The 26,885-nt window shown below is 45.2% G+C and overlaps 1 protein-coding gene and 1 pseudogene across 7 annotated transcripts; both read right to left on the reverse strand.

Annotated features, from left to right (window-relative positions):
* Positions 1 to 1,738: 1,738 nt before the first annotated feature.
* On the reverse strand, positions 1,739 to 23,025 carry Mkrn1 (makorin ring finger protein 1). 7 transcript variants are annotated; one of them, NM_001398733.1, is made up of 8 exons: positions 22,648 to 22,996; positions 13,615 to 13,743; positions 9,418 to 9,647; positions 8,358 to 8,584; positions 5,190 to 5,404; positions 4,349 to 4,459; positions 3,722 to 3,860; positions 1,739 to 3,391 (listed from the first exon to the last, which is right to left on the reverse strand). In NM_001398733.1, the coding sequence occupies exons 1-8, from the start codon at positions 22,830 to 22,832 to the stop codon at positions 3,182 to 3,184; spliced, it is 1,446 nt and encodes a 481-aa protein (NP_001385662.1). In that variant the 5' UTR covers positions 22,833 to 22,996; the 3' UTR covers positions 1,739 to 3,181. The 7 variants fall into 7 exon arrangements, with proteins under 7 accessions (NP_001385662.1, XP_087512666.1, XP_087512667.1 ...); XM_087656540.1 differs by lacking the exon at positions 22,648 to 22,996 and adding an exon at positions 22,389 to 22,618 and having other exon boundaries at positions 1,740 to 3,391; XM_087656541.1 differs by lacking the exon at positions 22,648 to 22,996 and adding an exon at positions 22,016 to 22,618 and having other exon boundaries at positions 1,740 to 3,391.
* Positions 23,026 to 24,990: 1,965 nt separating this feature from the next.
* LOC120102609 (small nucleolar RNA SNORA71) lies at positions 24,991 to 25,114 on the reverse strand (annotated as a pseudogene).
* Positions 25,115 to 26,885: the final 1,771 nt, after the last annotated feature.

Raw genomic sequence — 26,885 nt, forward strand, 5'->3', positions numbered from 1 at the left:
ATGGAAAAGGATACGAAATCACATAAGGCTCACTTGACTGATTTAAGTATTTGGTGTGAAATTTTTTTGTCTTCATGTATGTGTACCATGTGAATGCTGTTCCTCCTAGTTTAAAACCGTGGGGAGAGAAGTTGGTGAACAGGGACAGTTGTTATGACTAGACAAACCCTTCACTAGGAGGTATCCCACCTCCTCCCAACCCCAAACATAAGGCACATTCTTGCTTTTTTGCTGGGGACTGAATATTGGATTTGCTTATTTTTTTTTAATTAAAAAAATACTTATTTTATGTATACAAGTACACTGTGGCTATTTTCAGACACACCAGAAGAGGGCATCAGATCTCATTATAGATGGTTGTGAGTCACCATGTGGTTGCTGGGATTTGAACTCAGGACCTCTGGAAGAGCAGTCAGTGCTCTTAACCTCTGAGCCACCTCTCCAGCCCTGTTTATTTTTTCAAGACAGGGTTTCCATTTGTAGTCCTGGCTGTCTGAAACTCACCATCTGTAGGCAACACTGGCCTCTAACTCAAGTCTCTCCAGTCCTTGAGCTTTAAGCTCTTTTTAAAGATTTGGGGGGGCTGGGGATTTGGCTCAGTGGTAGAACGCTTGCCTAGCAAGCGCAAGGCCCTGGGTTCGATCCTCAGCTCTGAAAAAAAGAATAGAAAATAAAAAAAAAGATTTGGGCTGTTTGGACCAGGATGGTCATGAGAAACATTGACATTGAGTTCCCATCTTTGTCTCAAGTGTGGCTAAGTGCTGGGGATGGCGAGGGTAGGGTGGGCAGATGAGTTTAGGTACTAGGGTACAATGGAGCTAGAGAGATGGCTCAGAGCTTAAGAGGACCTGCTGTTCTTCCAAGGTATCCAGATGTTCCTAGGTAACCAAGGTATTCCTAGCACCCCCATTTCAACAACCAGCAATGGTATTACACACCTTTAACAGTAGTTAGGAGACAGAGGCAGGCAGAACTCTATTCAAGGCCAGCCTAGTCTACATGAGACTCTTTCTCAAGATAAAGTGTCCCACGGATATTATTTTCTTGCAGAGAACCTGAGTTCAAGTCCCAGCCACATAGTGACTTAAGACCATTTGTGACTGCACTTCCAGATGACCCAATGTCCTTACCCTCTGCAGGTATCAGGCATGTGGGACAGACATATAGATATGTGTTAATTGGAGGGGCTGGAGAGATGGTTTGGCCATTAAAAGCACTAGCTGCTCTTCCAGAGTTAAATTCCCAGCAACCACATGGTGGCTCACAACTGTCTGTAATGAGATCTGGTGTGCACAAAACAAAAACAGAACATCCACGCCCATAAAAAACATGAACAAATATTTTTGTAAAAAATGACTCTTTCAAGCCAGGTATGGTGCTGCACACCTTTAATCTCAGCACTTGGGAGGCAGAGGCAGGAGGATCTCTGAGTTCAAGGTCAGCCTCGTCTTCAGAGTGAATTCCAGGACAGCCAGGGTTACATGGAGAAATCTGACCCTGACAAAAACAAAAAGATTAGTCTTTCAAATTCCCCATCCATGATTTACAGCTGTCTTGTTGGGAGCCTGAACCAGGCTTCACTGCAAGCATGTTACCAGGAGAGAGACTGAGCCTGAGGTAGAAGGCAGCCTTGAGAAGAGACCCACTTCTGGCCAATCCACACAGGACTGAGAATGAGATGAACAACTCTGCCATCTGTGGGGTTGAAGGCAGGTCATCCGTCACACAAGACAACAAACTTTTTCTTTTTTCAAAATTGTTTTATTTGGGAAAAGTGCTTCTTACAAAAGGGCAGCTGCAAAACAGAGACCTCTGCAACGATGACGTGTTTTTCTTAAGTGAAAGACTGGGTGAGTTCCGGGTAAGCAGGGCAGAGGGACAGATCCGAGCATCTCCCACGTTATTTCAGGAAAGAGCAACAGAATGCAAAGGTGAAATTCCCGCCAAGGAATTTTAGCAACTCTTGCTTGTCTTGTGGATGGCCACACCCTCCCTTCTCTTTACCGGGAAAGGGGTTCATTACTTCTGCAAACCTCTAGCACAATCAACACCTCAGTTTGGAATCCACCTGTCTTACTGTCAGAGCTCAGGCAGGGATGGAATGAGGCAGATACCCACAAAAACAAGCACAGAACCTCACAACAGGCCCCCTCAAATGAGGACAAAGTTTTTTTCCAAAAAGTGCCTGGACTGAAAAGGCTAGACTGTAAAACATTCAAAACATCAGTGTGTCCAAGACCCACCTTGTACTGAAAGGGACAAGTAGGTCATTTAACCTCTACAGCTGATCCCATTTCTCTAGCATACAGACAGACAGCTACTGCTACGTTAACAACTACTGACATACTGCTTGGTCCTTTAGATCTACCTGACACATGTGGCTGAAACCACTAACCCACATCTGCCCACTAAAGCTAAGAATACTGCACCTATGCACCGATGGGAAGCTGCTCCCATGCTCGCCCGTGCGCGCCCATGCTCACCCACCAAGTCCATCCACCCTTGGGAGTTAACCGCCAGCTCTGCACTGAGGGAACACCACCGCATCCTTCATGTTTTTAGATTTTCTCATGTCAACCTCAACACATTTGCACCTGGTTCTGGTTACCCAGTAGTAGTTCTTGCGTGCAATTAAACAAGAGCCCAAAACCACAGCACAAGCACATGTTGATGGGGATTACAGGGTAGGGAACATAGATAAAACTGTGAAGGTGCAGTGCAGGTCTCACAGAAACCTCGGGGAACCTTCCTACACCTATCGCAGAGAGCGACTTGCCAAGTTAGGTCCCTTTTTTTTCCCAATTGCCCCTATCCTTGGACCCCAAAGCACAGTCAGTGCTTTTTCCTTTGAACCTCAAAGGGGTCTCAAAATGAGTGTGCAAAGTCCATGAACACAACCTGGCCAAAAACAGATGACGCAACAAACCTACACTAACTGTCTGACAGTTAAATTCATGTTACAAAAAAACTAACTTTAAGATTTATTTTTGTAACTTTTGAAACAGAGAAAACAACACACTCTTGGGGGAAAGGTGAGGGTAGAGGAACAGGCCCTGGGTAGTGATCACAGCACCTGGAGTTTGAGAGGCCTGCCTAGGAGAGCCACACGCACTGCCATACAGCACAGGGGACAGCTACTGTCTGAGGCTCCGCAGACCAGTTCCTGCGCCACGCAAAGCTGCTATAGCTCCAAGTCATAAAAATCCTCCAGCTCATCGTGAAACAAGTCCCACTCGTCCTCAGAGTCTGTCAGCTCGTCGTCCCCACCTGCAGCCAAAAGCATAAGCAACATCTCGCCCAGCTCAAAGGTGACAACCTCCTCTTCGTCGTTGTCAAAGGGGTTGTTCTCTCTCTCCTCAATGAGCTCCCAGAAGTGGCTCCTTCGTTGGGCCTGTAAGAAACAAGGCCATGATAGGGGTGGCACTGTCAAGCAGTGTCTTCTATCCTGTGGCTTATAAGGCAAACCATGTGGCACAGAGAGGGCATGGTGGACCAGAGGTCTCACTTAGTCCGCCTTGCCAGAGCCTCCCCTTGGCTATTTGCAGGTTTAGGCTAGGGCTTTGCACAAGTTCCTTTCCTACCCCTCCCCGTCTTCTGAAGTCTGACTCTTTTACTCTAGTCTCCCCCCGCACCTGAGTGTCATTCTCCCCTACCCCAATATGTGCAGGACTTAACTGACAGTGTGCTATTTCCCCGTTTTTAAAAAAACAGCGAGAGTTACCCGGTATCTGCTTGATGTTCCCACTTTCTGTCTCTGTGGCTCCTCTCTACGGCCATCAGGGTACGCATGCTTGTAAAAACAGTTCCCTCCAAATGGGCAGCTCCCACGTCCTTCATCAAAATACCTGCACGCCTTGTTGCTGGAAAGGAAAATATCGCAACCCTTATTCACAGTGGACTTCAGGCCTGTATGACTATCATCTGGGGCTTCTCTTTAACAGGGCAGAACCAAGACGTCAGTGCACAGCCCCCCAAGATGTGTTCTTAGAAACATGTGCTCCAAACACTGACTAGCAACATCTCTGCTTAAATGTACACGGTTCACCAGCACCAGCACGAAGTGAAGATCATTTAGAATCCCGATACACAAGAATTCCTAGGACGACTCTTATGACTTGGAATGCGCTAGAACACCCTGCACAGGCTTTAGCTAGAGTGGAGACTTCATTCTCACAGCCCCTCAGCATACACCCAAGGACTGAGCTAAAAGTTAGAAGCACGAGACAAACTGGGCAAGCAGTCATGGAGGTGACAAAGGAAGCGTCCTGTGCAACAAGGGAAGGGTAGGAAGCAGGAAGGAGTGCACAACGCAGCGCTGTTCTATCCAAGTGAGCCCGGCTGCTCATACCTCATGGCCTCCTTGTATTTCTGAATGAGTTTCTGCTTCTCTTCTTTCTCTTCCACCCAGTACTCACTTGGAATGACAAAGTTAGATGTGATCCGGCATTCGGGGCAGGACCTGGGAAACAATGAACAGGCTGCAATGGACATCCCCCTCTGTGCCCACTCTGTAGGACACACCCTGGTGTGTGGCCCAGACTTAGGTTAACTGACAGGCATGTGAGCATTAGCAGAAAGGGATTCCACAGTCACAATTGACCCCTTCTTTGGAGGAAAGACAATCTCCTTCAGAAATCAACTCAATGGCTAGCCAGTTTTTTAAAAACTTATGTAAAAAACAAAAACAAAATAAAAACAAAAACAAAAACAAAAGAAGACATTTCACACAGACTCCTTTCGTTTAAATAAATTTATTTCTTGTTAACTTTGCTCTGGATTATGTGGCTTTTGTTCAATTATGAGAACAGATTTAACGGATGGTGGATTTTTGGCTAGCTTAATGGATGATATAGGAAAGTGGAAAGTAGAAAACACCAGGAAACATACATTCAGAGCTAGATATGTTTGTTCAAGAAACCTAAACTGTCTAATCCATTAAACACAATCTCCTCAAAAAGCAATGAAGACTCTACTAACTGATACACAGGGTTTCCTCATTCAAATAAAATAGACAGACCAACTAACCTAGCAGCTAGCTGAAATACAAAGAAGAAATCCCAATTAGAACACCCAGGTTCATGATAAAATACATGCATTTAAATGTGGTCCTTCTGGTTGGAAGTTGGCACAAGACACTAAATTCTTCCCGAAAATAGAAAGCACAAATGAAGATTGGGGAGGAGTCTCACTTTATGATCTTGCTCTCAAATTGTTTAGCACTTCTCCACTTGCGAATACACTTGAGACAGTAGGTGTGGTTGCAGTTGGAGAGGATCCCAAAACGACGCTCGCTGGGGTTGGCTTTCTCATAGACCACCTCCATGCAGATCCCACACACCATGTCCTTGCTGCGCTGAACAGCAAAAGAGAGCTCCATGTCCTTCTCATGGGCCTCAATGCACGACTGGAGGGAGGGAAGAGACATAGGCACGGTCAGGCCGCTGCAGTCCTGACTTCAGTCAAGGCCCTATGAGACTGGTTTCAACCTGACCTGGTAAAGGCTTTATTACAGCACAGGGCCATACCGCCAACGTGCTCAGATCACTACAGTCAGATGGGAAGGCTCAACTTCCAACATTGCAGACCTGCAGCGCTCCACCCCACACTTCCCCTGCAGCAAAGACCCTGTTAACTTCGTTGATATTTCAGTTTCTGGGTGGAAAATGAAGAAGTAAAGGCTTCATTTCAAACTTTAGGATAGTGAACACTTGGGAGGCGGCGGCAGAAGGGGCGAGAGTTCTCTAGGCCAGCCCTATGCTACATGAGACTTTGTCTCCAAAGGAAAACAAAAGAGAGTTGGCTGTGGTGGGCACACCTTTGATACCAGCACCTGGGAGGCAGAGGCAGGCAGAGCTCTGTGAGTTTGAGGCCAGCATTGCAAGTTCCAGAACAGCCAGGACTATGTAGAGACCCTGTCTCAAAAATAAAAACACACAAGAAAAAAGAAAACTACTAAAGTAAATCAAAACAGGTACCAGGTGACAGTTATGTAGGGCACATTACTTCCATTATCTCTTTAAAGGGGTGGTCTCAGTGGCTCATACTTGAGTCTGGGTAACTCCAACATTCCAGACGCAGAAGCAGGAAGAACCCAGTATTTTGAGGTACAGCCAACCTGATCTATGCAATGAACTCCTGGTCAGCAAGGGGAATGCCAAGAGTCACCATCCCTCAAAAATTAAAATTAAACACACACAAAACACTAAACTATTACGGAGACAATTCATACACCACCCAATTTACCCACTTAACATACGCAATTAAATAAACCTCAGGTACTTTCAGAGGTACAACACTGTTATTTAATATTCAAGGTTTATCTTATAAATTATGGGGTGGGAGGTATGAAAGTGACATATGACCAGTGAAGCCCAGGAGTTGGCGCTCCTTGGATTCTAGGTGGCTGTGAGTCACCAGATGTGGGTGTTAGGAACTACCTATGAGTATGTAGTATAAGAAGGCCAAGCCACCTCCCCAGCCCCACTATTTATTTGAATGTGCACGTTACCCCTCATAACCCCACTCAAAAGTTGCTCATTTTCCTTCAAAATTCCCATGTGGACAACCATTGTTCTGTGGTACACCAATTCTATGGCTTTGACACTAACTTAATTGACTTACTATATTTTACTGCTGAGTAATATTCTGAATTTTCCTCAGCACCTATTTTCTTTACCCACCTCCACTCCGAAACTACATGAATAATGCTATTATATTATCAAGGGCACTGGCCATACAAGTCCAGCAACCCCCACACAAAGGTGGAAGGAAACAGCTCCTCAGAATTGCCCTGTCTTCTACAAAGGGTTTTTTAATAATAAAAGAAAGCTGAGTGTAGAACTGGAGAGATAGCTTGGAAGTTAAAACCCAGGCTGCTGCTTCAAAGGACTTGGTTCAGTTCTCAAAAACCACAAGGCAGCTGCATAGCTTTTGTTCGAGAAAATCTGACACCTTCTGGCCTCTATGGCCATTGCACGCATGCTCTCAGCATCACCCATGCACATAGAAAAGCTACATCTGTAAACAGGGCAGCACTATATATCCCCAGTCAGCCAGGCACTCAAGGGGCTACGCAGAATTACTCGGTGACCAAGTCATTACCCTTCCAAAGGATAGTCAACAGAGGGCCAGCGACAAACAACCTGGTAGGTCAGGCCTAGCAAACAAGATGAAGTACTGGGTTTCATACAGCAGGAGAGAACCATCACCCAAACTGTCCGCTGACCTCTACATATATGTGCTGTGACATACAACCCTCCTCACAATGAGTAAACTTATGTGAAAGCAAGTTTTAAAGGATAGCTAAGATAAAAGATGCATGTTCACAAAAACAAAAGCTTACACACCATGAAACAATCCAAGTATCTATCAAGTAATGAAGAGAAAAAACAAACTATTGGAGCCCAAAGGACTCCTCAATAAACTGCTTATAGTATAAGCATGAACGCCTGGATTTGGGCTCACAGAGTGTGTGAGAGAGCCAGGCTCAGCGAGTACATCTATACCCAGGACTAAGAGAGACATGGACACTAGACACAGGCAATCCAACTGGTGAGCTCCAGATTTTAGTGAGAGACCTTGCTTGTCTCAAAGTTGAGGTAGAGAACAATAAAGGAGGATACTGAATGTTGACCTCTGGCCTCCATGTAAGCATACACACACACACACACACACACGCACACACACACACACACACACACACACACACACACACGACTGTATAATAAATAGCATTCAACCAACATGCAACCACAGAATGAAGTAGGGTACATATTCCAACAGGGAAAACCTTGAACATCATCATCTAAACGAGAGGAACCAGTCACCGAAGGTCAGATATACCAAGTAATTCCAGCTACATAAGTCATCCTCAATTGGCAAACCCCAGAGAAACAAAGCAGGCCCACTGCTGCCAGAGCTCAAGGAAACGTAGAGAGGAGGCTGACTATAAGTGGGCACAAGGCTTCTTTGGGGAATGAAAAGGACCTAACTTAGAATTATGGTAATGGGCTAGACAATGCTATCAGTGCATTCAAAAGCAAAGAAACATGCATTTCACAGAAACTATAAGAAAAACTATTAGTAAAAAAAAAAAAGAAAGAAAAAGAAAAATTCGAACAAAAACCAGAAAACCACCAACTACCTTTTGAATGCCCATAGTCTGAGGTTCTGGAACCAGAACTTCTTTAGGAAGAAGTATGTCTTACCATAACTAGGCTCTCCAGACCCTCCTGCCTTTGGCCTCCACTCTGCCTAGATTCTATAGGTTTATCTTTGACAAAACACTATAAAAACGTGGATGTACATCACCATCTATTGGCTCCTCATACTTGGCACGAGCTGCTCTGAGCACTTACTTTTATGTGCTGTGACCTCTGGGCAGCATCCATTGGGTGTAGGACCTGCAGGCCACACATGTCACAGGAGTCTCCGTGGAGATACACACAGTTTTCCCCATAGCGACACTCTCCCACTGCAGCATAGGGGCAAAGCTGCTTCTCTGTCTCCACCGTAGTTGGCTCCTTCTCTGACTCTTCCTTGGTCACTGAGCCCTGCAGGGGCACTTCAGTGCAGGAAGGGGCAGCTGAAAATGTTTAAGATGGTGGTAAAGGTCCAAACACAAAAGGCAAGCACGAACTATAAGGTAACAGAGTAATAAAAATAGAAAACTTTAATGAAACCTAAAGCCAGGCCTACTGAACACCCTTCACTTTTTCACCCCTTTGGTTTTTTGAGACAGGGTTATACAGCCAGGCTGGCTTAGAACTCACCCTCTGCCTACCTCAGAATACCCAGTGATGGAATACAGGTACACACCACCACTGTCCAGCTCTGTTTTGTTCTTTCTGGTAAGATCTGAATAACCAGGCTGGCCTTGAACTCAGCACTCCTCCCACCTCAGCCTCTCTAAAGCTGGCATTACAGGTGTGTGGCACCAAGCCCAGTTCCGTATGTGACTTTCTTTAGAAGTGAAGTGTAGTATTAGTTAAGTACTGTAGTAGGGGTAGATCAGGAGAATCAGGAGTTCAAGGTCATCCTTAACTATTTGAGGAATCTGAACCATAAGACACCCTGTGTCAAAAAAAACAAAACATCAAAGGACTGGTAGTGGGCTGAGTGTATAGCTTTATGGGAAAGCATTTGCCTAGCATGTGCAAAGCCCAGGGTTTGATCCCAGCACCACCAGGAGCAGGCGGGGGACAGCATTCGGAGACACCAGTTTTTAAACACGAATTCATTTTATTGTAGTTCAAAAAAATTTTTTTTTACTTCATCTTTAAATCTTAGATAACCCAATCTAACGTGTAGACAGTAGGTTAAGCTCAAACACTGGAAACAGAAAAGCTGACACTGAGTTCACCGTGGCCTGTCATTTAGCCCTTTGATTGCAGTTTACAGGGTCTTCACAATACTTACTACGGCCACAGTAGGGCTGCCCAGGGACAAACTCAATGGCATTCACCCAGTCCTCTGAACCCGCTCCTACAGTTGGAAAGTTTGGGTTTCGTGACTCAGCTTCGCCTGGATTCATTTCAGCAAGTGATCCAACACCAGAAGGGAGACTTGAGGAAGCAGCAGGGGATGGCTTTGCACTCAGGTCTGTAGCAGTCACTTCTTCCTGTTTCAGTGGCTTGCTGTGTTCGTATCTGACACACAGAAAAGCAATCAGTTACCATCAAGCTACATAGAGCCCCCAGACACTTTTCAAACTTCAGTGTGAACTAAACATGAGCAGGAGCACCTGTCAAGGCTTATTCCTGTGTATGTGTTTGTTTTTTTTTTTTTTTTTTTTTTTTTTCCGGAGCTGGGGACCGAACCCAGGGCCTTGTGCTTCCTAGGTAAGCGCTCTACCACTGAGCTAAATCCCCAGCCCCTCCTGTGTATGTGTATCTGTGTGTATGGGTGTCCACAGAGGCCGGAAGACAGCATCTAGATCCCTAGGGCCAAAGTCAACAGGCAGCTGTAAGTTGTATGAGTGCTGGGAAAACCATATTCAGGTCTCCTCCAACAGCAAGTGCTGAGCCATCTCTCCAACCCCTAGATGACCTTGAGTTGGAGGGCTTGGCTATGTAACTCAGGCTAGCCTCACACTCATTATATAGCTCATGATGACTTCAAATGCATGGATCCTCCGGCCTTAACTGCTTAAATGTGGGGCTGCAGGCATACCAACAAGCCTAACTGAATCCTTTTCATCTCTGTAATGCTATGGATCAACTCCAACCAGAGCCTTGTGCATCTAGGCAAGAACTGAGCTATGCTCACTGCCCGATACCTAACTTAAGTCTGGAGTCGAAAGCCCATGACTCAGCCTGTCTAGGAAACCTCACTATGATGTCATATTGCTGATAAAGGTATGAGACCCAGACTTAGCAAACTTTACAGAGTCAAGTACAACTGGATGATGGGCCACACCCATAATGTCAGCTATCTGGGAGACCGAGGCAAGAGGATTCCATGTTTAGGGTCAGCCTAAGAAACTTGCTGAGACACTGCACTAAAACAAAATTTAGTAAAGACTGTCCTGTATAATACTAGCACTTGGTGGGCTAAGGCAGGACAATTACCACAAATTGAAGCCATCTTGGGTTATAAATTGAGTTTCACTCCCTACCCACCCCTCAAAAGAAACTGACAAAAAGAAACAAACAAACAAAAACCCCAAAGTTAAACATTTTCAAGCAATTATTTCTTTTCTTTTCTTTTTTTTTGGAGCTGGGGACCGAACCCCGGGCCTAGCAAGCGCTCTACCGCTGAGCTAAATCCCCAACCCCAATTATTTCTTTTCTTAATACCTGGCAGTAATAATGAGTGTCTACCAAGCACGAGGAACCGGGCCTCCTACTGTGCAAGTGGCATGAATGAAGCCTCCTTAGGAAAGAAAATGTTCTGAAATGGACATCAGTTAAACAGCAGCAGTCAGTGATTCTGCTAGTTTGGAAGTTGTCTCAAAAAAAGAAATCTAAATAAAAAAATCTAAATCTTTTTTAAAAAGGTCTATCTATTTATTATATATAAGTACACTGTAGCTGTCTTCAGACACACCAGAAGAGGGCATCGGATCCCATTACAGATGGTTGTGAGCCACCATGTGGTTGCTGGGATTTGAACTCGGGACCTCTGGAAGAGCAGTCAGTGCTCTTAACCACTGAGCCATCTCTCCAGCCAGAAAAAAATCTTTGTTATGAGATTATATTCAAAAGTAAATGGAAAGAATATAAACGTATGTAAAAGATGGGCCTTGAGGCAGTGTACACCTATAATTCCAGTCAGATCTCTGAATTCCAGGTTAACTTAGTCTACATACCCAATTGCAGGACAATCAGAGCTATATACTAAGACTGTCACCAAAAGAATCAATGTTACATTATCAAATCTCCTCAGTGAGACAATAATTCCCTTATAGATCTGCATAGAATGTTTCTGAAGTAAAAACTATACCAGGAAGGATTAAAAAACAAAACAAACAAAACAAAACAAGCCATGGCCAGCAAGGTGGCTCCAGGGCACCAAGCACACACACACACACACACACCAAGGTGCAAAGTTAAATAAATAAGCGTTCAGACAAACAGACTTGTGCACACAAAACAAATTCAACTACAAGGAAAAGGTTAACATACATACGGAAACCTGTATGGGGGTCTCTGAAGAGCACAGACTGCCACTACATGTAGTCTTCTACCCAACTTCAGGTAAGAATGGCCTTTAAAACCACATCTTACTTCTTTTCTTCTCTTTCATTTTCAGTTTTTCTGAGTTTCTCTGTGTAGCTCTGGCTGTCCTGGAACCTGCTTTGGAGGCCACGCTGGCCTTGAACTTGAGATCCACCCACTTATCTCTGCCTCCAGAGTTCTAGGGTTAAAGGCATGTGCCACTACACCCAGCTCAAGGAACACCAACTAATGCCCTTGTTAACATTCAAATAGTAGTGGCCCAAAATAAAAAGCTGTAATTGGAACTACTGTATTCATTAGTCTGTTATCTATGGCTGATTTTGCATAAGAAACCATGTCTTGAGTCACCAAAAAAAAAAAAAAAAGTGTACACACCCATCCCGTAGAGAACATTTGCCAATCCAGCTTATGAAGATTCTCACATCCACTAGAATCAAGAGCCACTGACAGAGAAGTTGTTATTACAGCTAATAAGTTATAATAGGATGTCACAGAATTGCTGATTCTTTTCCAGTGTGTTAAGTGATGAATAATTAACAGAGAAAACATACGTATCAAGCTCTCTTCCATACTCTGCATTAATACAGCATCAAGAGCTCCAACGAGGCCTGGCAAGACCCTGACTGAGCCCCGTGGATAAAGGAGTGTGCCAGCACACCTAAGCTGAGCTCCATGCCTGGGACCCACCTGACGGAAGGAGGGTGCTGCCCTCTGACCTTCACCTTAGTCATCACACCTCTCCATCACTCTGTCCTGTGGTCTGCTCTCCACAGCTCTCTGCTCCTCAAAATTTCCATTCCTCTCTCCATGTCTGTCATACATGGGGCCATGACGTACTGACTGGAACTAACTTCCCTCAATGAGCCTCGTCTACATCATCTATCGAAACTGTTCTGCAAAGAACTGCTCACTCAGCATAAAGATGGTATCCTGACATCTCCTCCCTTAGCAAGTTTAACAGCAAAAGACTAACCATTAGGCTCAGACGCCAAGGGATCCATTTCTGATCCCTAACAGTTAGTTATGAGGGAGGGGCTTACATTTTACCCCACCTTTATTTACTGATTTTCTAACTAACTCAGGTAAGGATGACTTCCAAACATTTCTAACCAACAAATGTTGCTAACTACCAATCTGTTGGTCAATCTATGTACATACCTATCCATACATACATACAAACATACACCCACCCACCCACCATCTGTATATGTCTGAGATACTGACTATAAATCTTACCTAGTATAGAAGTTTTTAAAACCTTTTCTTAAAGATTTTTATTTTATTTTATGTGAGTACACTGTTGCTATCATCAGACACACCAGAAGAAGGCATTGGATGCCATTACAGATGGTTGTGAGCCACCTCGTGGTTGCTGGGATTTGAACTCAGGACCTCTGGAAGAGCAGTCAGTGTTCTTAACCGCTGAGCCATCTCTCCAGCCCAGAAGTTTTTATCCTTTCATTCATCCACCCAGCCACCCAACTAGCTATCTATCTGTATGTGGCTGTTATACTGGCTACAAGTCTTACCTAGTGTGGTATGTATGTATGTATGCATGTATGTATGCATGTAGTCATGCATGCATGCATCTGTATGTGGCTGTGACTACAAGTCTTACCCAGTGTGATAATTTCAAAGATGCTTCTTCAAAAGTGGAGCCCAATACCTCCTCCCTTCAATGTGGCTGGACTTAGTGACTTTGTCCAGATGTTAGTGAAAGTGACATGTTGTGACTTCTGAGACTTGGTCATAAAAAAGGTGGTGTATCTTTGCTGAGCTTTGACTGCTAGCAATAAGCTCTTTTCAGATCAAAAGCATTGTTAGAATACTATGTATAATGCTATTAGAATTATATATACAAAGCTACCAGAATGACCTATGTTATTTTCATTCTTCAGCCCACCCTTAACCAAAGAGTTTATAAACAAATCCTTACCTGCAGCGGTCTCCATAAACACAGTACCCTCTTTGAAAATACTTGCACACTACACCATATGGACTGTCAGAGAGGTCATGAGAGTATCGACAGTTATCTCCTTCCTTACAAACCCCATGCATAAAATATCTGTAAGACAAATAACCAGAAATCTAGATTAGAAGACTAGAGCCAACTCTCAGAGAACTCATCACCGGGGTTGGGGATTTAGCTCAGTGGTAGAGCGCTGGCCTAGCAAGAGCAAGGCCCTAGCAAGGCCCTGGGTTCGGTCCCCAGCTCCGAAAAAAAAAAAAAAAAAAAAAAAAAAAAAAAAAAAAAAAAAAACCAGAGAATTCATCACCACCAGTCAGTCTCCTGGCGTGTTCACAACTGTAGCAATGAACACAGTCAGCCTAGGCTGGAAGACACCTTTGGGTCTACAGTAGGTAGCACACAGATCAATCAAGGAAGCTGCCCTGAAGAAAGACTATCCTTATATGGGGCTCCTTTTTGGGAAGGTGGGGGATAAACTAGGGCCTCACACAAGCACTATATCACTAAGCTGTACCCTCAGCTCCCACAATTGTAAATTTATCTTGTTCACTGAAGGTCAGTTCTGGCCACCGCCCTTGTTTTACCACTCTAGAGGAGTAGCTTTGTTTGTATTTTCCACTAACTTAAATCCCTAACCATTACTATCCTCAAAGCACACAGATAAAGAAGCTACATATACTACAAAGTGTCGGACTACCATTTATATTCAACTTTGTTAAGGAAACTCTTTTAATTCCTTAAAAACCACATATGACAAAAGCAAAATTAGGCCAGCAACTTTAAGGATCACAGGTAGACATGATTAACCGTTTCTAGATATCAACAAACAGTGACACCATTACATGAGCATTTGCTAGCCATGTAACCTTAGACCCCACCCGCCCTACCTAGTACCCAGTGCTCTTTCTTCTAAATTGCCCCAAGGGATATTTGCAGAGCCCCTCCTCCGCCTGTACATCACTCCAGCCAGAGTCCATTTTCCTCCTCCCTTGGTCTCTGAGCAGGACATTGATGTCACCTTTTGGCATGCCAGAGAAAGACAGTAACTGTTTCTTAGGTGTAACTTTGGTTGGCCTGGCAGAGGACTCTACTGTATGTTTGAGCCACAGCTCTCTAGAATGTGGGGGAAAAGAGCAGTGGGGATGTTTACCACAATGCAGACCCCACTAAATTGAATGCTATGGTTTAAGAACTCAGTTGTTAAAAGTACAAACTAGTTATTATTCTTGCAGAAGACCTAAGTTCAGTTCCTAGCACACAAGTCCTCATGACCAGTAACTCCAACACCAGATCTGAGTCCTCTAGCCTGTGCAGGTAGTGTCATGAAACCCACAAACTGACAACTTAAAAAAAATCTGAAAATTAAAAACAAAGGCTTGGGAGCATAGCTGAGTTAGTTGTACAGTCCTTCCTAGCACACGTGAAGCTCTGGGTTCAATTCCCAACACGGTCAGGAAGAAAAAAAGAGTAAACAAACCCGGTTTCCCTGCAAGAACAAGTGTCCTAAGCACTAAATCATCTCTCCTGCCCTGACACATACTCTTTTTTTTCCCTCCTTTAGGACAGATGTCAATATGTATCCTTGGCCTCCTGAAAGCTAGGATTAAAGGTGAACATTACCTTGCCTGGCTCTGATGTACATAGTTATATACCCTGTATCGCAGATGATACTTTTAAATTCCTAGTGAAGGAATACTACGGTTTATTCTTTCTCTGCATTTCCTATGGTACCTATCTCTTTATCTAGAAGACCATGAAAGTGCCAAGGTAAATCAAGAGATTACTGAGTTCAAGACTAACCTGGGATACACAGTGAGACCCTGACTCCCCACTCTCCACCTACCTCTCCTCCAAAATCCACTGTAATTGGTCAATAATAAATTTCAGAAACCAGGTGTGGTGGTGCACACCTTTAATCCCAGCCAGGACTGGGAGGCAGAAGTGGGCAAATCTGACTTTGAGGTCAGCCTAGTCTACAAGGTGAATTATAGGACAGCCAGAAATACAGTGAGACTCAGCCTCAAAAACCAAAAATAAATAAATAAAATTCACTAGGAATCTTGTGGCAGTTGGGTAAGGGATTTCTAGAAACTTCTCTCTGGTTTAAAGGTACAATGTATTCCCAAAGTCATATTAGCCACATTGGGGAGGAGAGAGGCGGCATTTTTTTATTGGGGGGGAAAAAAAAAATCAAAGCTCGAGCTGAAATGAGGCTCAACTGGTAGAGTGCTTGCCTCGCATACACCTAAGCAGCTCGGGTCCAATTGCCAGCACTGTGTGAAACAGGCAAGCATGATGGCGAAAGGCCTGCGATTCTGCCTCTCAGGCTGTAGAACAAAACAATCGGAAGGTCTGACAAAAAAAAAAAAAAAAAATAGATTTTTAGGATAAGGATATGGAAAGGCCAGTCTCAGTAACCCAAGTCCCTGACTCAAACAAAACAAAATCAAAACAAAACCAAACACAAAAGACAGAGCCAGTTGTGGTGTCACATGACTTTAATCCCAGAGAATGGTGGCCCAAGCCTTTAATCCTTGAAACACTTGGGAGGCGAAGGTGGGATCTCTGGGTTTGAGGCAACCCTGGGTTCCAGAACAGCCAGGGCATCACAGAGAAGCCCTGTCTCAAACAACCAACCAACAACCAATGAACAAACAAACAGTAAGAGGAGAAACAGAAAGAAAGAAGAAACTGCTTAGGATCTCTGTGTTCTTCAAGATCTATGTAGAAGCATCTAACTTTAAAATTACTGTTTGAGGGCTGGAGAGATGGCTCAGTGGTTAAGAGCACCCGACTGCTCTTCCAGAGGTACTGAGTTCAATTCCCAGCAACCACATGGTGGCTCACAACCATCTGTAAGGAGATCCGATGCCCTCTTCTGGTGTGTCTGAAGACAGCTAAAGTGTACTTATATATAATAAATGAATAAATAAATCTTTAAAAAAAAATTACTGTTTGGGAGCTAGAGAGATGGCTCCTCTTCCAGGACTGACTTGACTTCCAGTGCCTACATGTTGGCTCACAACTCTTCAGATAGCCTCTTCTGGTTTCCATAGTCACTGGACATACAGGTGGCACAGACATACATTCAGGCTACACACATAAAGTAATTAAAACAGTTTCCAGCTTAGAGGCTGAAGAGATGGCTCGGTAGTGAGAACATGTACTGCTCTAGCAGAGGCCTCCATCTTGATTTGCAATATCCATCTCAGGTGGTGCACAGTTGCTGTTAACTCCAGCTCCAAGGAGATTGATGCCTCTGACCTCTTTGTGCAACTACATCATTCACGTGGATGATGGACACACACAAAATAAAAATGAAAATAAATCTTGCCACTCCTACATAATGACTTCGAGGCCAGCCAAGGGTACATAGTGAGACTCTGTCTCAAAAAGCCGATGAACAAATATTGACTGTCTTATTCCACACTCAAGGCAGCTAGCAACAAGGATTGGTTTCATCGCTGAAGAAATGAAGGCCAGCCTGCTGGTGGCAGCATAACACAGTTTCACAGCAGAGGTATTTGTTTCTTAGGCAGCACAAACAGAACACAAAGAGAACTTCAGGATCACCGACAGTAGCTAATGAGGAAGTGAGACTGAGTAATTACAAATGAAAACTAAGTGAAGTGGTCCACGGCAATCAGGCCTGCCACAGCCACAGTGAGACTGTCTCAAAACAAACAAAAGAACAACATCCCTGGGCTGGAGAGATGAGCAGTTATGCTTCTGCAGAGGACCCAGGTTCCATATCCTGCACCCACAGGGTGGCTCGAGCACAACTACTTCCAAATCCAGCCCCAGTGGATCTTAAGCCCTCTTCTGGCCTCAATGGCCACAGTACAGATACATATATTCAGGCAAACACTCATACACATTAAAATATAATCTTGAGGCTGGAGAGATGGTTTAGCGGTTGAGAGCACTGACTGCTCTTCCAGGTCCTGAGTTCAAATCCCATCTCACAACCATCTGTAATGAGAGCACATGCCCTCTTCTGGTATCTCAAGACAGCTACAGTGTACTTATATGTAATAAATAAATCTTTTAAAATATCTTTTTTTAAATTAAAAAAATAGGGGATGTAGAGATGGCTCATGGTTAAGAGCAATTGCTGCTTTTTCTTTCTCTCTTTCTTTCTTTCTTTCCCCCGGAGCTGAGGACCGAACCCAGGGCCTTGCGCTTGCTAGGCAAGTGCTCTACCACTGAGCTAAATCCCCAACTCTGGCAACTGCTGCTCCTAAATTCAATTCTTAGCACCCATGTGGTAGATTAGTCTACAGCTGCAGTTCCAAGGAATCCAAAGCTCCCTTCTAGTGTGCAGAAATATAGACAAAACACCCATATACATAAAGCATATAAATTAGTTTAAAACAACAAAAAAAAACATTCTTTTCTAAGCAAATAACTAATATGCCCTAATATAGAAAACATTCTACTTCAGGGGTGCAGATGGCTTAGTGAATACTGGATCCTAGTACTCACCTGGGCAGTTCACAACAGCCTGTAACTCCAGCTCAAGGGGGAAGCTGATACCTCCAAGGGCACTGGTACTCACATGCAGACACCCACACACGCATTCTCAAAACCAGGTGTTACTATCAAGCTCACTTAAAATTAGGTACATTTCTGCAGTTAACTCAGTACATAATCAATGTTTTTCTGCTGAATGAGATAGTCCCAAGAAGATAAGCATGTTCCAACAAGTCATCTCCCTTTAGCAACTTACAAGTGTACTTTAAAAAGAGTCATGGGATGAATGCACAAATGTTTGTAAGTAAACAATTCTACATTTTAAAGATTTTACTTATTTTAGGTGTATGAGTGTTTTTGCCTGTATGTATTGTTACTGTGTGCGGGAAGAACCCATGGAGGCCAGAAGAGGGCACTGGAACTGGCGTTACTTAGTAGTCAGCACCATATAGGTAGGTACTGGAAAGCAGGCTGGATCCTCTGTAAAAGCAGTAAGGAAGTGTACTTAACACTGAGCCATCTCTCCAGAACCACTGTACTTTCTTTTCCTTTAAAATGAAAGCAGAAACTTCTTACAACATCAATTGGAGCATTTACTAGTGTTCTATGCTGGGCTCTGAGGAAAAGCCCCGGAGGTGTGATAAAATAGAACTCAGCTCCAAGGGATCAAAGTCTAGAACAAAGATTTCATCGTTGTTATTCCTCCATTCAAAAGAAAGACTTTGGGAGATCATGTTGACAGCTACAACACAAAACAATTGTCGAGATTTGTACGCAAGGCATATCAAATAATTAAGGTGGGTCACCTCAGAGGTTGGGCTGGTCAAGACAACATCCTACCTCAGCCACCTGACTAGCCAAAGCACGGGTACAGATGTGTGCAGGCGTGAAGGATTCCACAGGCCACCAGAAGTGACTCTGCAAATACATTTTTAGATGACTGGTCTAAGCAGAAGCTATGGAGAACATTTCTTTGGTTCTAATCCTCAGAAGCAGCAGGAGGACCTGCATGAGTTTAAGGACAGCCTTGTTTACATAGGAAGTTCCAGCCAGCCAGTGCTAAGTAATGAGACTCCACCTTGACCCACTCCCTCCAAAGTGCAAGGAATTTAAAACTATCTAAGTATGGAAGCCTGAAGCCCTTTTCTTTCTATTTTGGGTCGTGGGGAGTTAACTATCTTGGAGCCTGGAGCCCAGGCGGGTCACAAACCCCTGTGCAGCTAAGAAAGACCCTGAATTCCTGATGCTTTGCCTCGACCTCCCAAAACACTGTTACAGGTGTGGGCCTCCATGTGAGGCTTTAAGCTTGTGTCTTGTTTTGCCTTTTTTTTTTTTCTAATGAATACACATTGGCATATGTGCCACGGTGCATATGTAAAGAAGCTGGAGGATAAGTAACTTCCAGGAAATCAGAGCGAACCCCCTTGCTACCTAAGGCATCTTTTGCTCATTCATCACAAGCCTGTACCCTTTCAGAGCTTTTCATACTGTGCTTTCAGTTTACCTCATCTACATAGTTTTCCTGAGACTCATCCCTCCCCGTGAAGCCCTGACTGGCAGAATCACCATATATTCCAGGCTAACTACAACTCAAGATTCTCCTGTCTTAGCCTCCCAAACCAGAATACTCAAAGACATTTTTGTGTTTGTATGCATGACCAGGTGTTTTCCTCTATTGTTTTGACTTATTTTTTAAAGAGAAAGGTTCTTTGAACCTAGAGCACACTGTGCGGGCTTTTTCAAGGATGTTGGAGATCAGAATTCAGAACCTCATGCTAAAGCAGGAAGCTCTTTACTCTCTGAGCCATCTGGATCTACAGCCTTAAAAAAATTCCTTTTAAGAGGTTGGGGATTTAGCTCAGTGGTAGAGCGCTTGCCTAGGAAGCGCAAGGCCCCGGGTTCGGTCCCCAGCTCCGAAAAAAAAGAACCAAAAAAAAAAAAATTCCTTTTAGACTTATAGTGGTTCACACTGCTCCAGGTAGGACCTAGAAAACTCCATTAATTCATTGAACCTTAAGGAGTTGGGCTTGGCCTATGTTTGTAATTCAGCATTTAAAATAAATGGGGGGATGGACTGGAGAGATGGCCATTAAGAGAACGGATTGCTCTTCCAGAGGTCCTGAGTTCAATTCCAAGCAACCACATGGTGGCTCACAACCATCTGTAATATGATCAAATGCCGGCTTCTGGTGTGTCTGAAGATAACGACAGTATATTCATACATAAAATAAATCTTAAAATAAAATAAATCTTAAAATAAAGGTCCTCCCGGGCACATTGGAAGCTCAAGTTCACCCTGTGCTAAGCGAGACCCAAGTTTATTTTTTAAAGACCCTACACTGGGGTCGTGGTGGAAGCCTTTAATCTCAGCACTGGAAAGGCAGAGACAGGTGGAATCTGAGATATTGCCAGCCTGGTCTACAGAGTGAATTCTAGGATAACGAGAGCTATCCTGGAATTGAGACAGAGAAACCTTGTCTCGAAAAAGAAAAAAAAAAAAAAAAGTAAAGCATAAAAAGCCCCTAAAATGGAGACTAGAACAGTCTGCTGAGGAACTAAAAAAGAGGAAATAGGGAAAAGCAAACGGGAAGCAGGGGAGCTTCAAAGTTTACCTCATCTACCAAACCCTACCCTCCTTTGTAGGGGATATATAGATGGTTATGATCTCAGGACTAAATGGAGACAGAAGTGGATCAACAAGTCCCAAGTCATTCCGGGTTATATTAGCCTCTGCATCACTCACACACCCACACAGAGACACACACACACTCCTCAGAAGAATAAAAAAGGGGTGGTGACAAGACATCTTTGTTGATACAATGAAGGCTGAGTTTGATTGCTGAGCCACTTATAAAAATGAAAGACACTAAAATTGTCCTTTCAATTTTACTCCACATCTCCACAGGTGCCAGGGGAACAACTGTCCCACCCACAAATCTTAATAAATAAATAAATAATGCTAGCTGGACAGCAGTGGCTCACCCCTTGAATCCCAGCACTCGAGAAAGAGAAGCGGCTGGATCTCTGAGTTCCAGGTCAGATGATCTACAGGGCTAGTCCCAGGACAGATAAGGATACATAAAGAAACACTGTATCAAGGAAAGGAAGGAAGAAAGGAAGGAAGGAAAAGAAACGTTGAAGCAGAAATGTATAAAGTTGCAGACATCTGACAGGATGATAATGAAATCAGTTATGAAATGTTATTTGGTGATAACTAGCCTAGATGAAGATAGATGAAAGGAAAAAAAATCAAGGTATTTAAATTTTCAATATCAATCCGGGTAGTAACACTATCCTAGCACTAGGAGGGCAAAGACTAGAAGATGATAGTTCAAGGCCAGCCTGGGCTAATAAGTAGCAGTGTTAGGACAACCAGGGCTGCAAAGCTGGACCTTGCCTCAAAAAAAGAACAGGCCGAGGGGAAAGCTTTAATATGACGTTATTAAATGTACTACAGAAAAGACTGGAAGGCTGGGGATTCTTCAATTTCGGAGTTAATATCAACACCGAGTTCTTCATTAGGAACGGCCTTTGGCATTTGCGTATAATGGACTGTCCTTGTCTGGTGAAAAGTGGCATTTCCTTTTAATTTTTTTAGCCGATAAAAAGGCGTACAGTCCTTCCTGGTAGTTAAATCAATATTGTCGGGCGTGGTATCATCTCACTCCTGCAGTCCCGCACTAGGGAGAGGCAAAAACAGGATTGCCGAAAATCCTAGGGCAGTCAGACTATATAGGTCAACCGGGGCTTAGAACAGGACTGTCTCAATAGCCCCCCTCCCATCGTTAATACAAACAATCCTCCAACGTTTATAGCTGGGAAAAAATTTTTTTACATGCGTACTGCAAAATCGCCACCTGATCATACATTTTCCGAATAATTTCGTCTCGCTTACCAAACAAGAACCAAACCTCTCTCCTCGGATCTCCTTTCTCGCAAAGAGGAACGCCGCTCAAAGGGACAGTAATAATAATGGCAGTTCATACAACCAAGGTTGGAGGAGCCTAACGCCGGCTCCGAACGCTCGGTTCGGGGACAAAGCTCGGAACCGCCGACCACCGACTCACATACAAAGGCATACAAAAGCGGCTGCTCCCGGCGGGGCGGGGGTGAACGGCGCAGAGAGCAGAAAAAACGTTACAAACGGATAGCCCGGCGCGGAGCCCCGGGGCCGGCCGAGCTCGCCGGGACCCTTGGAGGGTCTCAGGGCGCACCGAGGGTCGTTAGAGCCCGATTCGCATCGGCGAGCTCGCGCCGCATCCCCGAACCTGTGGCGATGGAGGTCGGGGCGGGGACACCGGTCCTCTCAGCACACACCGGGGAGCCGCTAGGCGAGGGGAGGTGACGGGACAGCCCCGCAGTCCGAGCCCGCAGACTGAAACCCGCAGCGATGTCGCGGCCAACCTCTGCGGAGGCTGACGCAGCGATGCTGGGAGGGCGGCCGCAGCAGGGACCCCGCGACGCCCGCCTCCGCCTCCTGCTCGGCCCCGCAGCCCCCGCCCTCCGCCGCGCCACGCAACGTCCTACCTGCAGGTGACCTGTTTCGTCCAGCCGCCGCCGCTGCCGTCGCTGCCGCCGCCCCCTCCTCCCGCCCCCGGGGACGGGGCAGCGACTGTGGGGATAGAGGTGAGGGAGGCCGCTGCCACCGCCGCCGCTGCCGCTCCTGCTCCTGATGTTGTGGCTGTTGTTCCGGGAGCCGCAGCCTCCGCCATTACTGTTTATCCCACACAGCAATGGCCCCGGAACTTCCGGGATCACATAGTTCCGGTCCGGCTAAGAAGGAGAAGACAGCGAAGGGAGGGGAGGGGAGGGAGGCTGAAGAGCCCGAGAGCTCCACGCCAGTCCCGTGCCGTGTCACCGCGTCTCGGAGCGCTCTGGTCTCGGGAACTGCAGGCTCCGCTGGGCGCCCGCGGCCCTCCTTCGGCGATGCTGATTGGTGAGGAGTCAGGCCCCGCCCTAAAGGGGCGGGGCTGCACGCTTAGCCAGGTGTGTTCAGATGGTCCTGGTCTTAGCCATCAAAGGACCACAAGCAAGGACCAACCTCAACCTTTGGCTGATAACACTGTACAAAGTGAGGAAAGCCCTGGAGTGGGTCTGCCCTTTCTCGAGTATGAACTGGATACCTATTGTGTTGGGATCTGTTTCCTTCTCTCTCCGGAGGACAGTGGCCACTGTCTCCCAAGAACTGTCAGGATCTGTGTTGATGGAAGTGCCAGGTGGGCCTGGTGGCAGACATCTTGGAATCCCAGCAATCTGAAGACTTGAGTATCACAATGACTTCAAGTTCGAGGCCATCCCAGGCTACATAGACCCTGTCAAAATAATAATAGTAAGGATTAAATAAATTATGTGAGGTAGCCTATGTTTGTAATACCAGCTCTTGGGAAGCTAAAGGAAAAGTGTTTGGTTTTGTACACCTGACAAGGAGCTGAAGTGCAATTTTACATACCAAAGCAGACTTGGCTGACAGGTTTTCCCAGTATCCATTCAGTCACTACCCGGCATACCCTGTCCTCTCTACCTTGAACTTTCCAGCCCAGGGGCTAGGCTGCAGTTCCCCTAGAGGCGCCTCCCTATATATTCCAGACATTTTGGTCTGTCTCTTCCCCTTCTCTACGCCTGCCTGCCTGCCCGCCCTTTCTCTCTCTCTCCCTCTTACTTCTTCCCCATGGCAACTCCCGAGGCCAGTGAACTAACCTGCCCCAGAGCAGCTTCCCAATAAACCTGCCTTTAATATAATCTAATCTGGTTTGAATTGGCTCATTTCACCAGCATCAGAGAAATAACCCATCAAAAAGGGTCACAGGCGGGGTTGGGGATTTAGCTCAGTGGTAGAGCGCTTGCCTAGGAAGCGCAAGGCCCTGGGTTCGGTCCCCAGCTCCGAAAAAAAAAAAAAAAAAGAACCAAAAAAAAAAAAAAAGGGTCACAGGCTTGAGGCCAGCCTGGGCTACCCTGCAAGAATCTGTCAATAACATAGAGCCTTCAGGGGCATGTTCCCAAGGACTGTGTTCAGGCAACTAGACCTGTTCTAAAGTTTCCACCATCAGATTGTATTAATCCACTGATAAGGTCAGTATTGTCATGAGCCAATCATTTCTCCAAAACTCTGTCTAAGCCTAAAGCACTGGAGACCAAGACACATCACATAAACTTCTGAGGAACATTTTAGATCCAAAGTTCTCTCTGCCCCCCTCTCCCTCCTCCTCAATATGTAGTCCTGGCTGGACTTCAGTGAGCAGAGATCTGCCTCCCACATACTGAATACTAGGGTTTAAAGCCTCCATCACGGTCCCCCTTTATCCTATTTTACCTTTAATCTACCAGGTTTGTTACACAGTTGTTGGGGAGGTAGCAGAAATGTTAGCAACAGATTCAATAGAAAAGTTCTTGTCACCATAGTCATTCACAGGGACCAGCCATAGCCCTCCGAGGTGTAGGCTTCAAGACTCCACCATATGCTGTCGTCTCCCACATCTGAGCCAATTACTAGGCAGAGGAAAAGACTGTTTCAGATTCCGAGTGGATGGTGTGTCCAGTTTCACATTGTGCTGTCCACTCCCTGGTCCTCTGGTGTCCACAAACACCTGGGAGGCAAAGAGAAAGAATCAAGCAGCTTTCTACCACAGAGGTTTCTAGAGGCTTCTGGACTGCAGCAGCCATGGATGGCAGGAAAACTGTTCCACAGGAGGGTGCAACTGAGGCTCATGGGATGCTTGCAAAACTAGGCCAGAATAAAACCCCCTCCAAGCAGAGCCCTGCTCCTACCTCCCTCCCAGAAGCCCTTGGGGCCACAGAACAGCGCTGGTAGACGGCGTTTGGTGAGCCTGGTATGAGCAGGCAGGAGACTAAGAGGCTGTGATAGGGAAGATGTGTTCTAAAGCACCAAGGTTTGACAAGGACAGGAGTGGACCTTCCAAATACAGGGAAAGGCGTTCGCTTCCTCTCCCTGCAGTACCAATGACCAGAATCCAGGCAATCCAGAATCAATACAGGCACCCCCTTCGATTTTTTTTTTTAAATAATTCAAAAGTTTGTTAGACATAGAAAAAAATAATATCTCACAGTCAATACTTAACTTCCTGGTCAAATAATACACTTGAACAGAAAATTACCATACTTTTGGCCTAAGTGGTGTAGGCAGCTAAATATGTGAATGAGTATACTTGCCCCAAATGTGCAGCATCATGAGAAAAGTGATTGACAAACTCATCACTGGTCCTGGGACCAGCCAGCTTTGGGCCCTGGGGAATCTTTTGCGAAAAATCACCACATTCACACAGCTCAGTCCCGGCAGAGGTGGTGTAGCATGTGCTCCTGGTTCCACAGTGGACAATTTTTTCCCTGCCTGACTATGCATAGATCTACGTTGCCCGTGTTCGAGATGTTTTGCTGGGAGGGGGCCCTGAGGAAACCATATCGATGCTAACAGCTGCATGTTTATCCGTGAGAGTAGTAGGTTCCAAAGTGGTAGTGGAGAACAGACTAAGTTTTCCCTTTCTTTTTCTTTCTTTTCGTGGCCTTTTGAGACAGGGTTTCACTGTGTAGCCCTGGCTGTCCTTGAACTCACAGATCCATCTGCGGCTGCCTCCTAAGTGCTGAGATTAAAGGCATGTGTCACCATTGCCAATGTATTCGTTTAAGGCGTACAGTACAGCACGATCCAAATATATAATAAAGGGATTATTATTAACAATAAGTGCATTACCTAACAAGTTTCTTTGTACATGGTAAGAAGCTAAACTCTAATCTTTCAGAAAAATTCTAATATATACTATGCTACTTATTGTATACCTCATTTAGTAGATTAGACCTCTAAACTTATTTGTCCTACCTAACCCTTTGCCAGAATTTCCCCGTTTCCTGTCCACTGTCTATGACAACACTGGTTCTGTATGTTTTATTTTTTTAAAGATCCCACAACTCTATGACATCCCTAGAAGTCTAAAAGCAAGGTAGGGGTCACCGAAGATCTTCTGGAGCCATTTTTAGCCAGGGTTCTGGCTCTTGTCCAATGTCTGTTCAAAATGCCTCAGTCTGGTTGGAAACAGGGGCTTGAAGGTGTGCCAGAGCATTTCTGTCAGTATTCAAAAGACATAAGTTCCTCAGCCTCCCCAGGGCTGGGGTGACAGCCATGTGCCACTATACCCTCCCCCCTTTTTTCATAAATTGTTTTCCCTGTTTGGTTATTTAAGTTTTGGTAGTGATTGTGAATTTTGCGTTTGTTGAGGTCAGAAGCCAGTCACAAGGGCACCGGAAACTGAGGAGTTCATAACCCTTGAACCATCTCTCCACTACCCCCAATCTATATCTTCTCATTGTTACCGCTGTAATAACGGCACATTGTATCCGTGTGGAAAAATAGAATGAATGAATGACTATGAGGAAGACGCCATCCAAGGCCTGCACTGAATGTAGACTAGGATGGTGCCCAGCGCTTAGCTTTCACCCCATCGACCTGTGTTTAGTGAGAAAATGAGAGGACTCAGAATGCAGAGATGACAAAGCCACCTTCGTGTATTGATTTGTTCTGAGAAATAGACCAACCTGCTGACTAAGAAGTTGGATGCCTGACAGGGGAGCCCTATCTGCAAGCAAAGCCTTTGATCCAGGAACTTGCAGTCAGAGATAGCTGTAGCTTGCTTGTTCTTGGAGCTCACAGAGCACCGTGAAGCCAGGCGGGCTGGGAGGGAGGGTGTCGGCGCAGGTACAATTACAAACTGACTTTTAAATAAGATGGGGGTGGTGGCGTAGGCCTCTGCCATAGA

Source organism: Rattus norvegicus, chromosome 4 (genome assembly GCF_021556685.1).
Source record: "Rattus norvegicus strain SHRSP/BbbUtx chromosome 4, alternate assembly SHRSP_T2T, whole genome shotgun sequence".
Classification (NCBI taxonomy): Eukaryota; Metazoa; Chordata; class Mammalia; order Rodentia; family Muridae; genus Rattus; species Rattus norvegicus.

Excerpts from the sequence above, each read along its gene's own strand:
- Mkrn1 (NM_001398733.1), bottom strand. The coding sequence starts at position 22,832 with ATGGCGGAGGCTGCGGCTCCCGGAACAACAGCCACAACATCAGGAGCA. Across the intron at positions 13,744-22,647 it reads ACGAAACAGGTCACCTGCAG|ATATTTTATGCATGGGGTTT; the intron begins GTAGGACGTTGC and ends TTTGTCTTACAG. Across the intron at positions 9,648-13,614 it reads GTTTATGGAGACCGCTGCAG|ATACGAACACAGCAAGCCAC; the intron begins GTAAGGATTTGT and ends TCTGTGTGTCAG.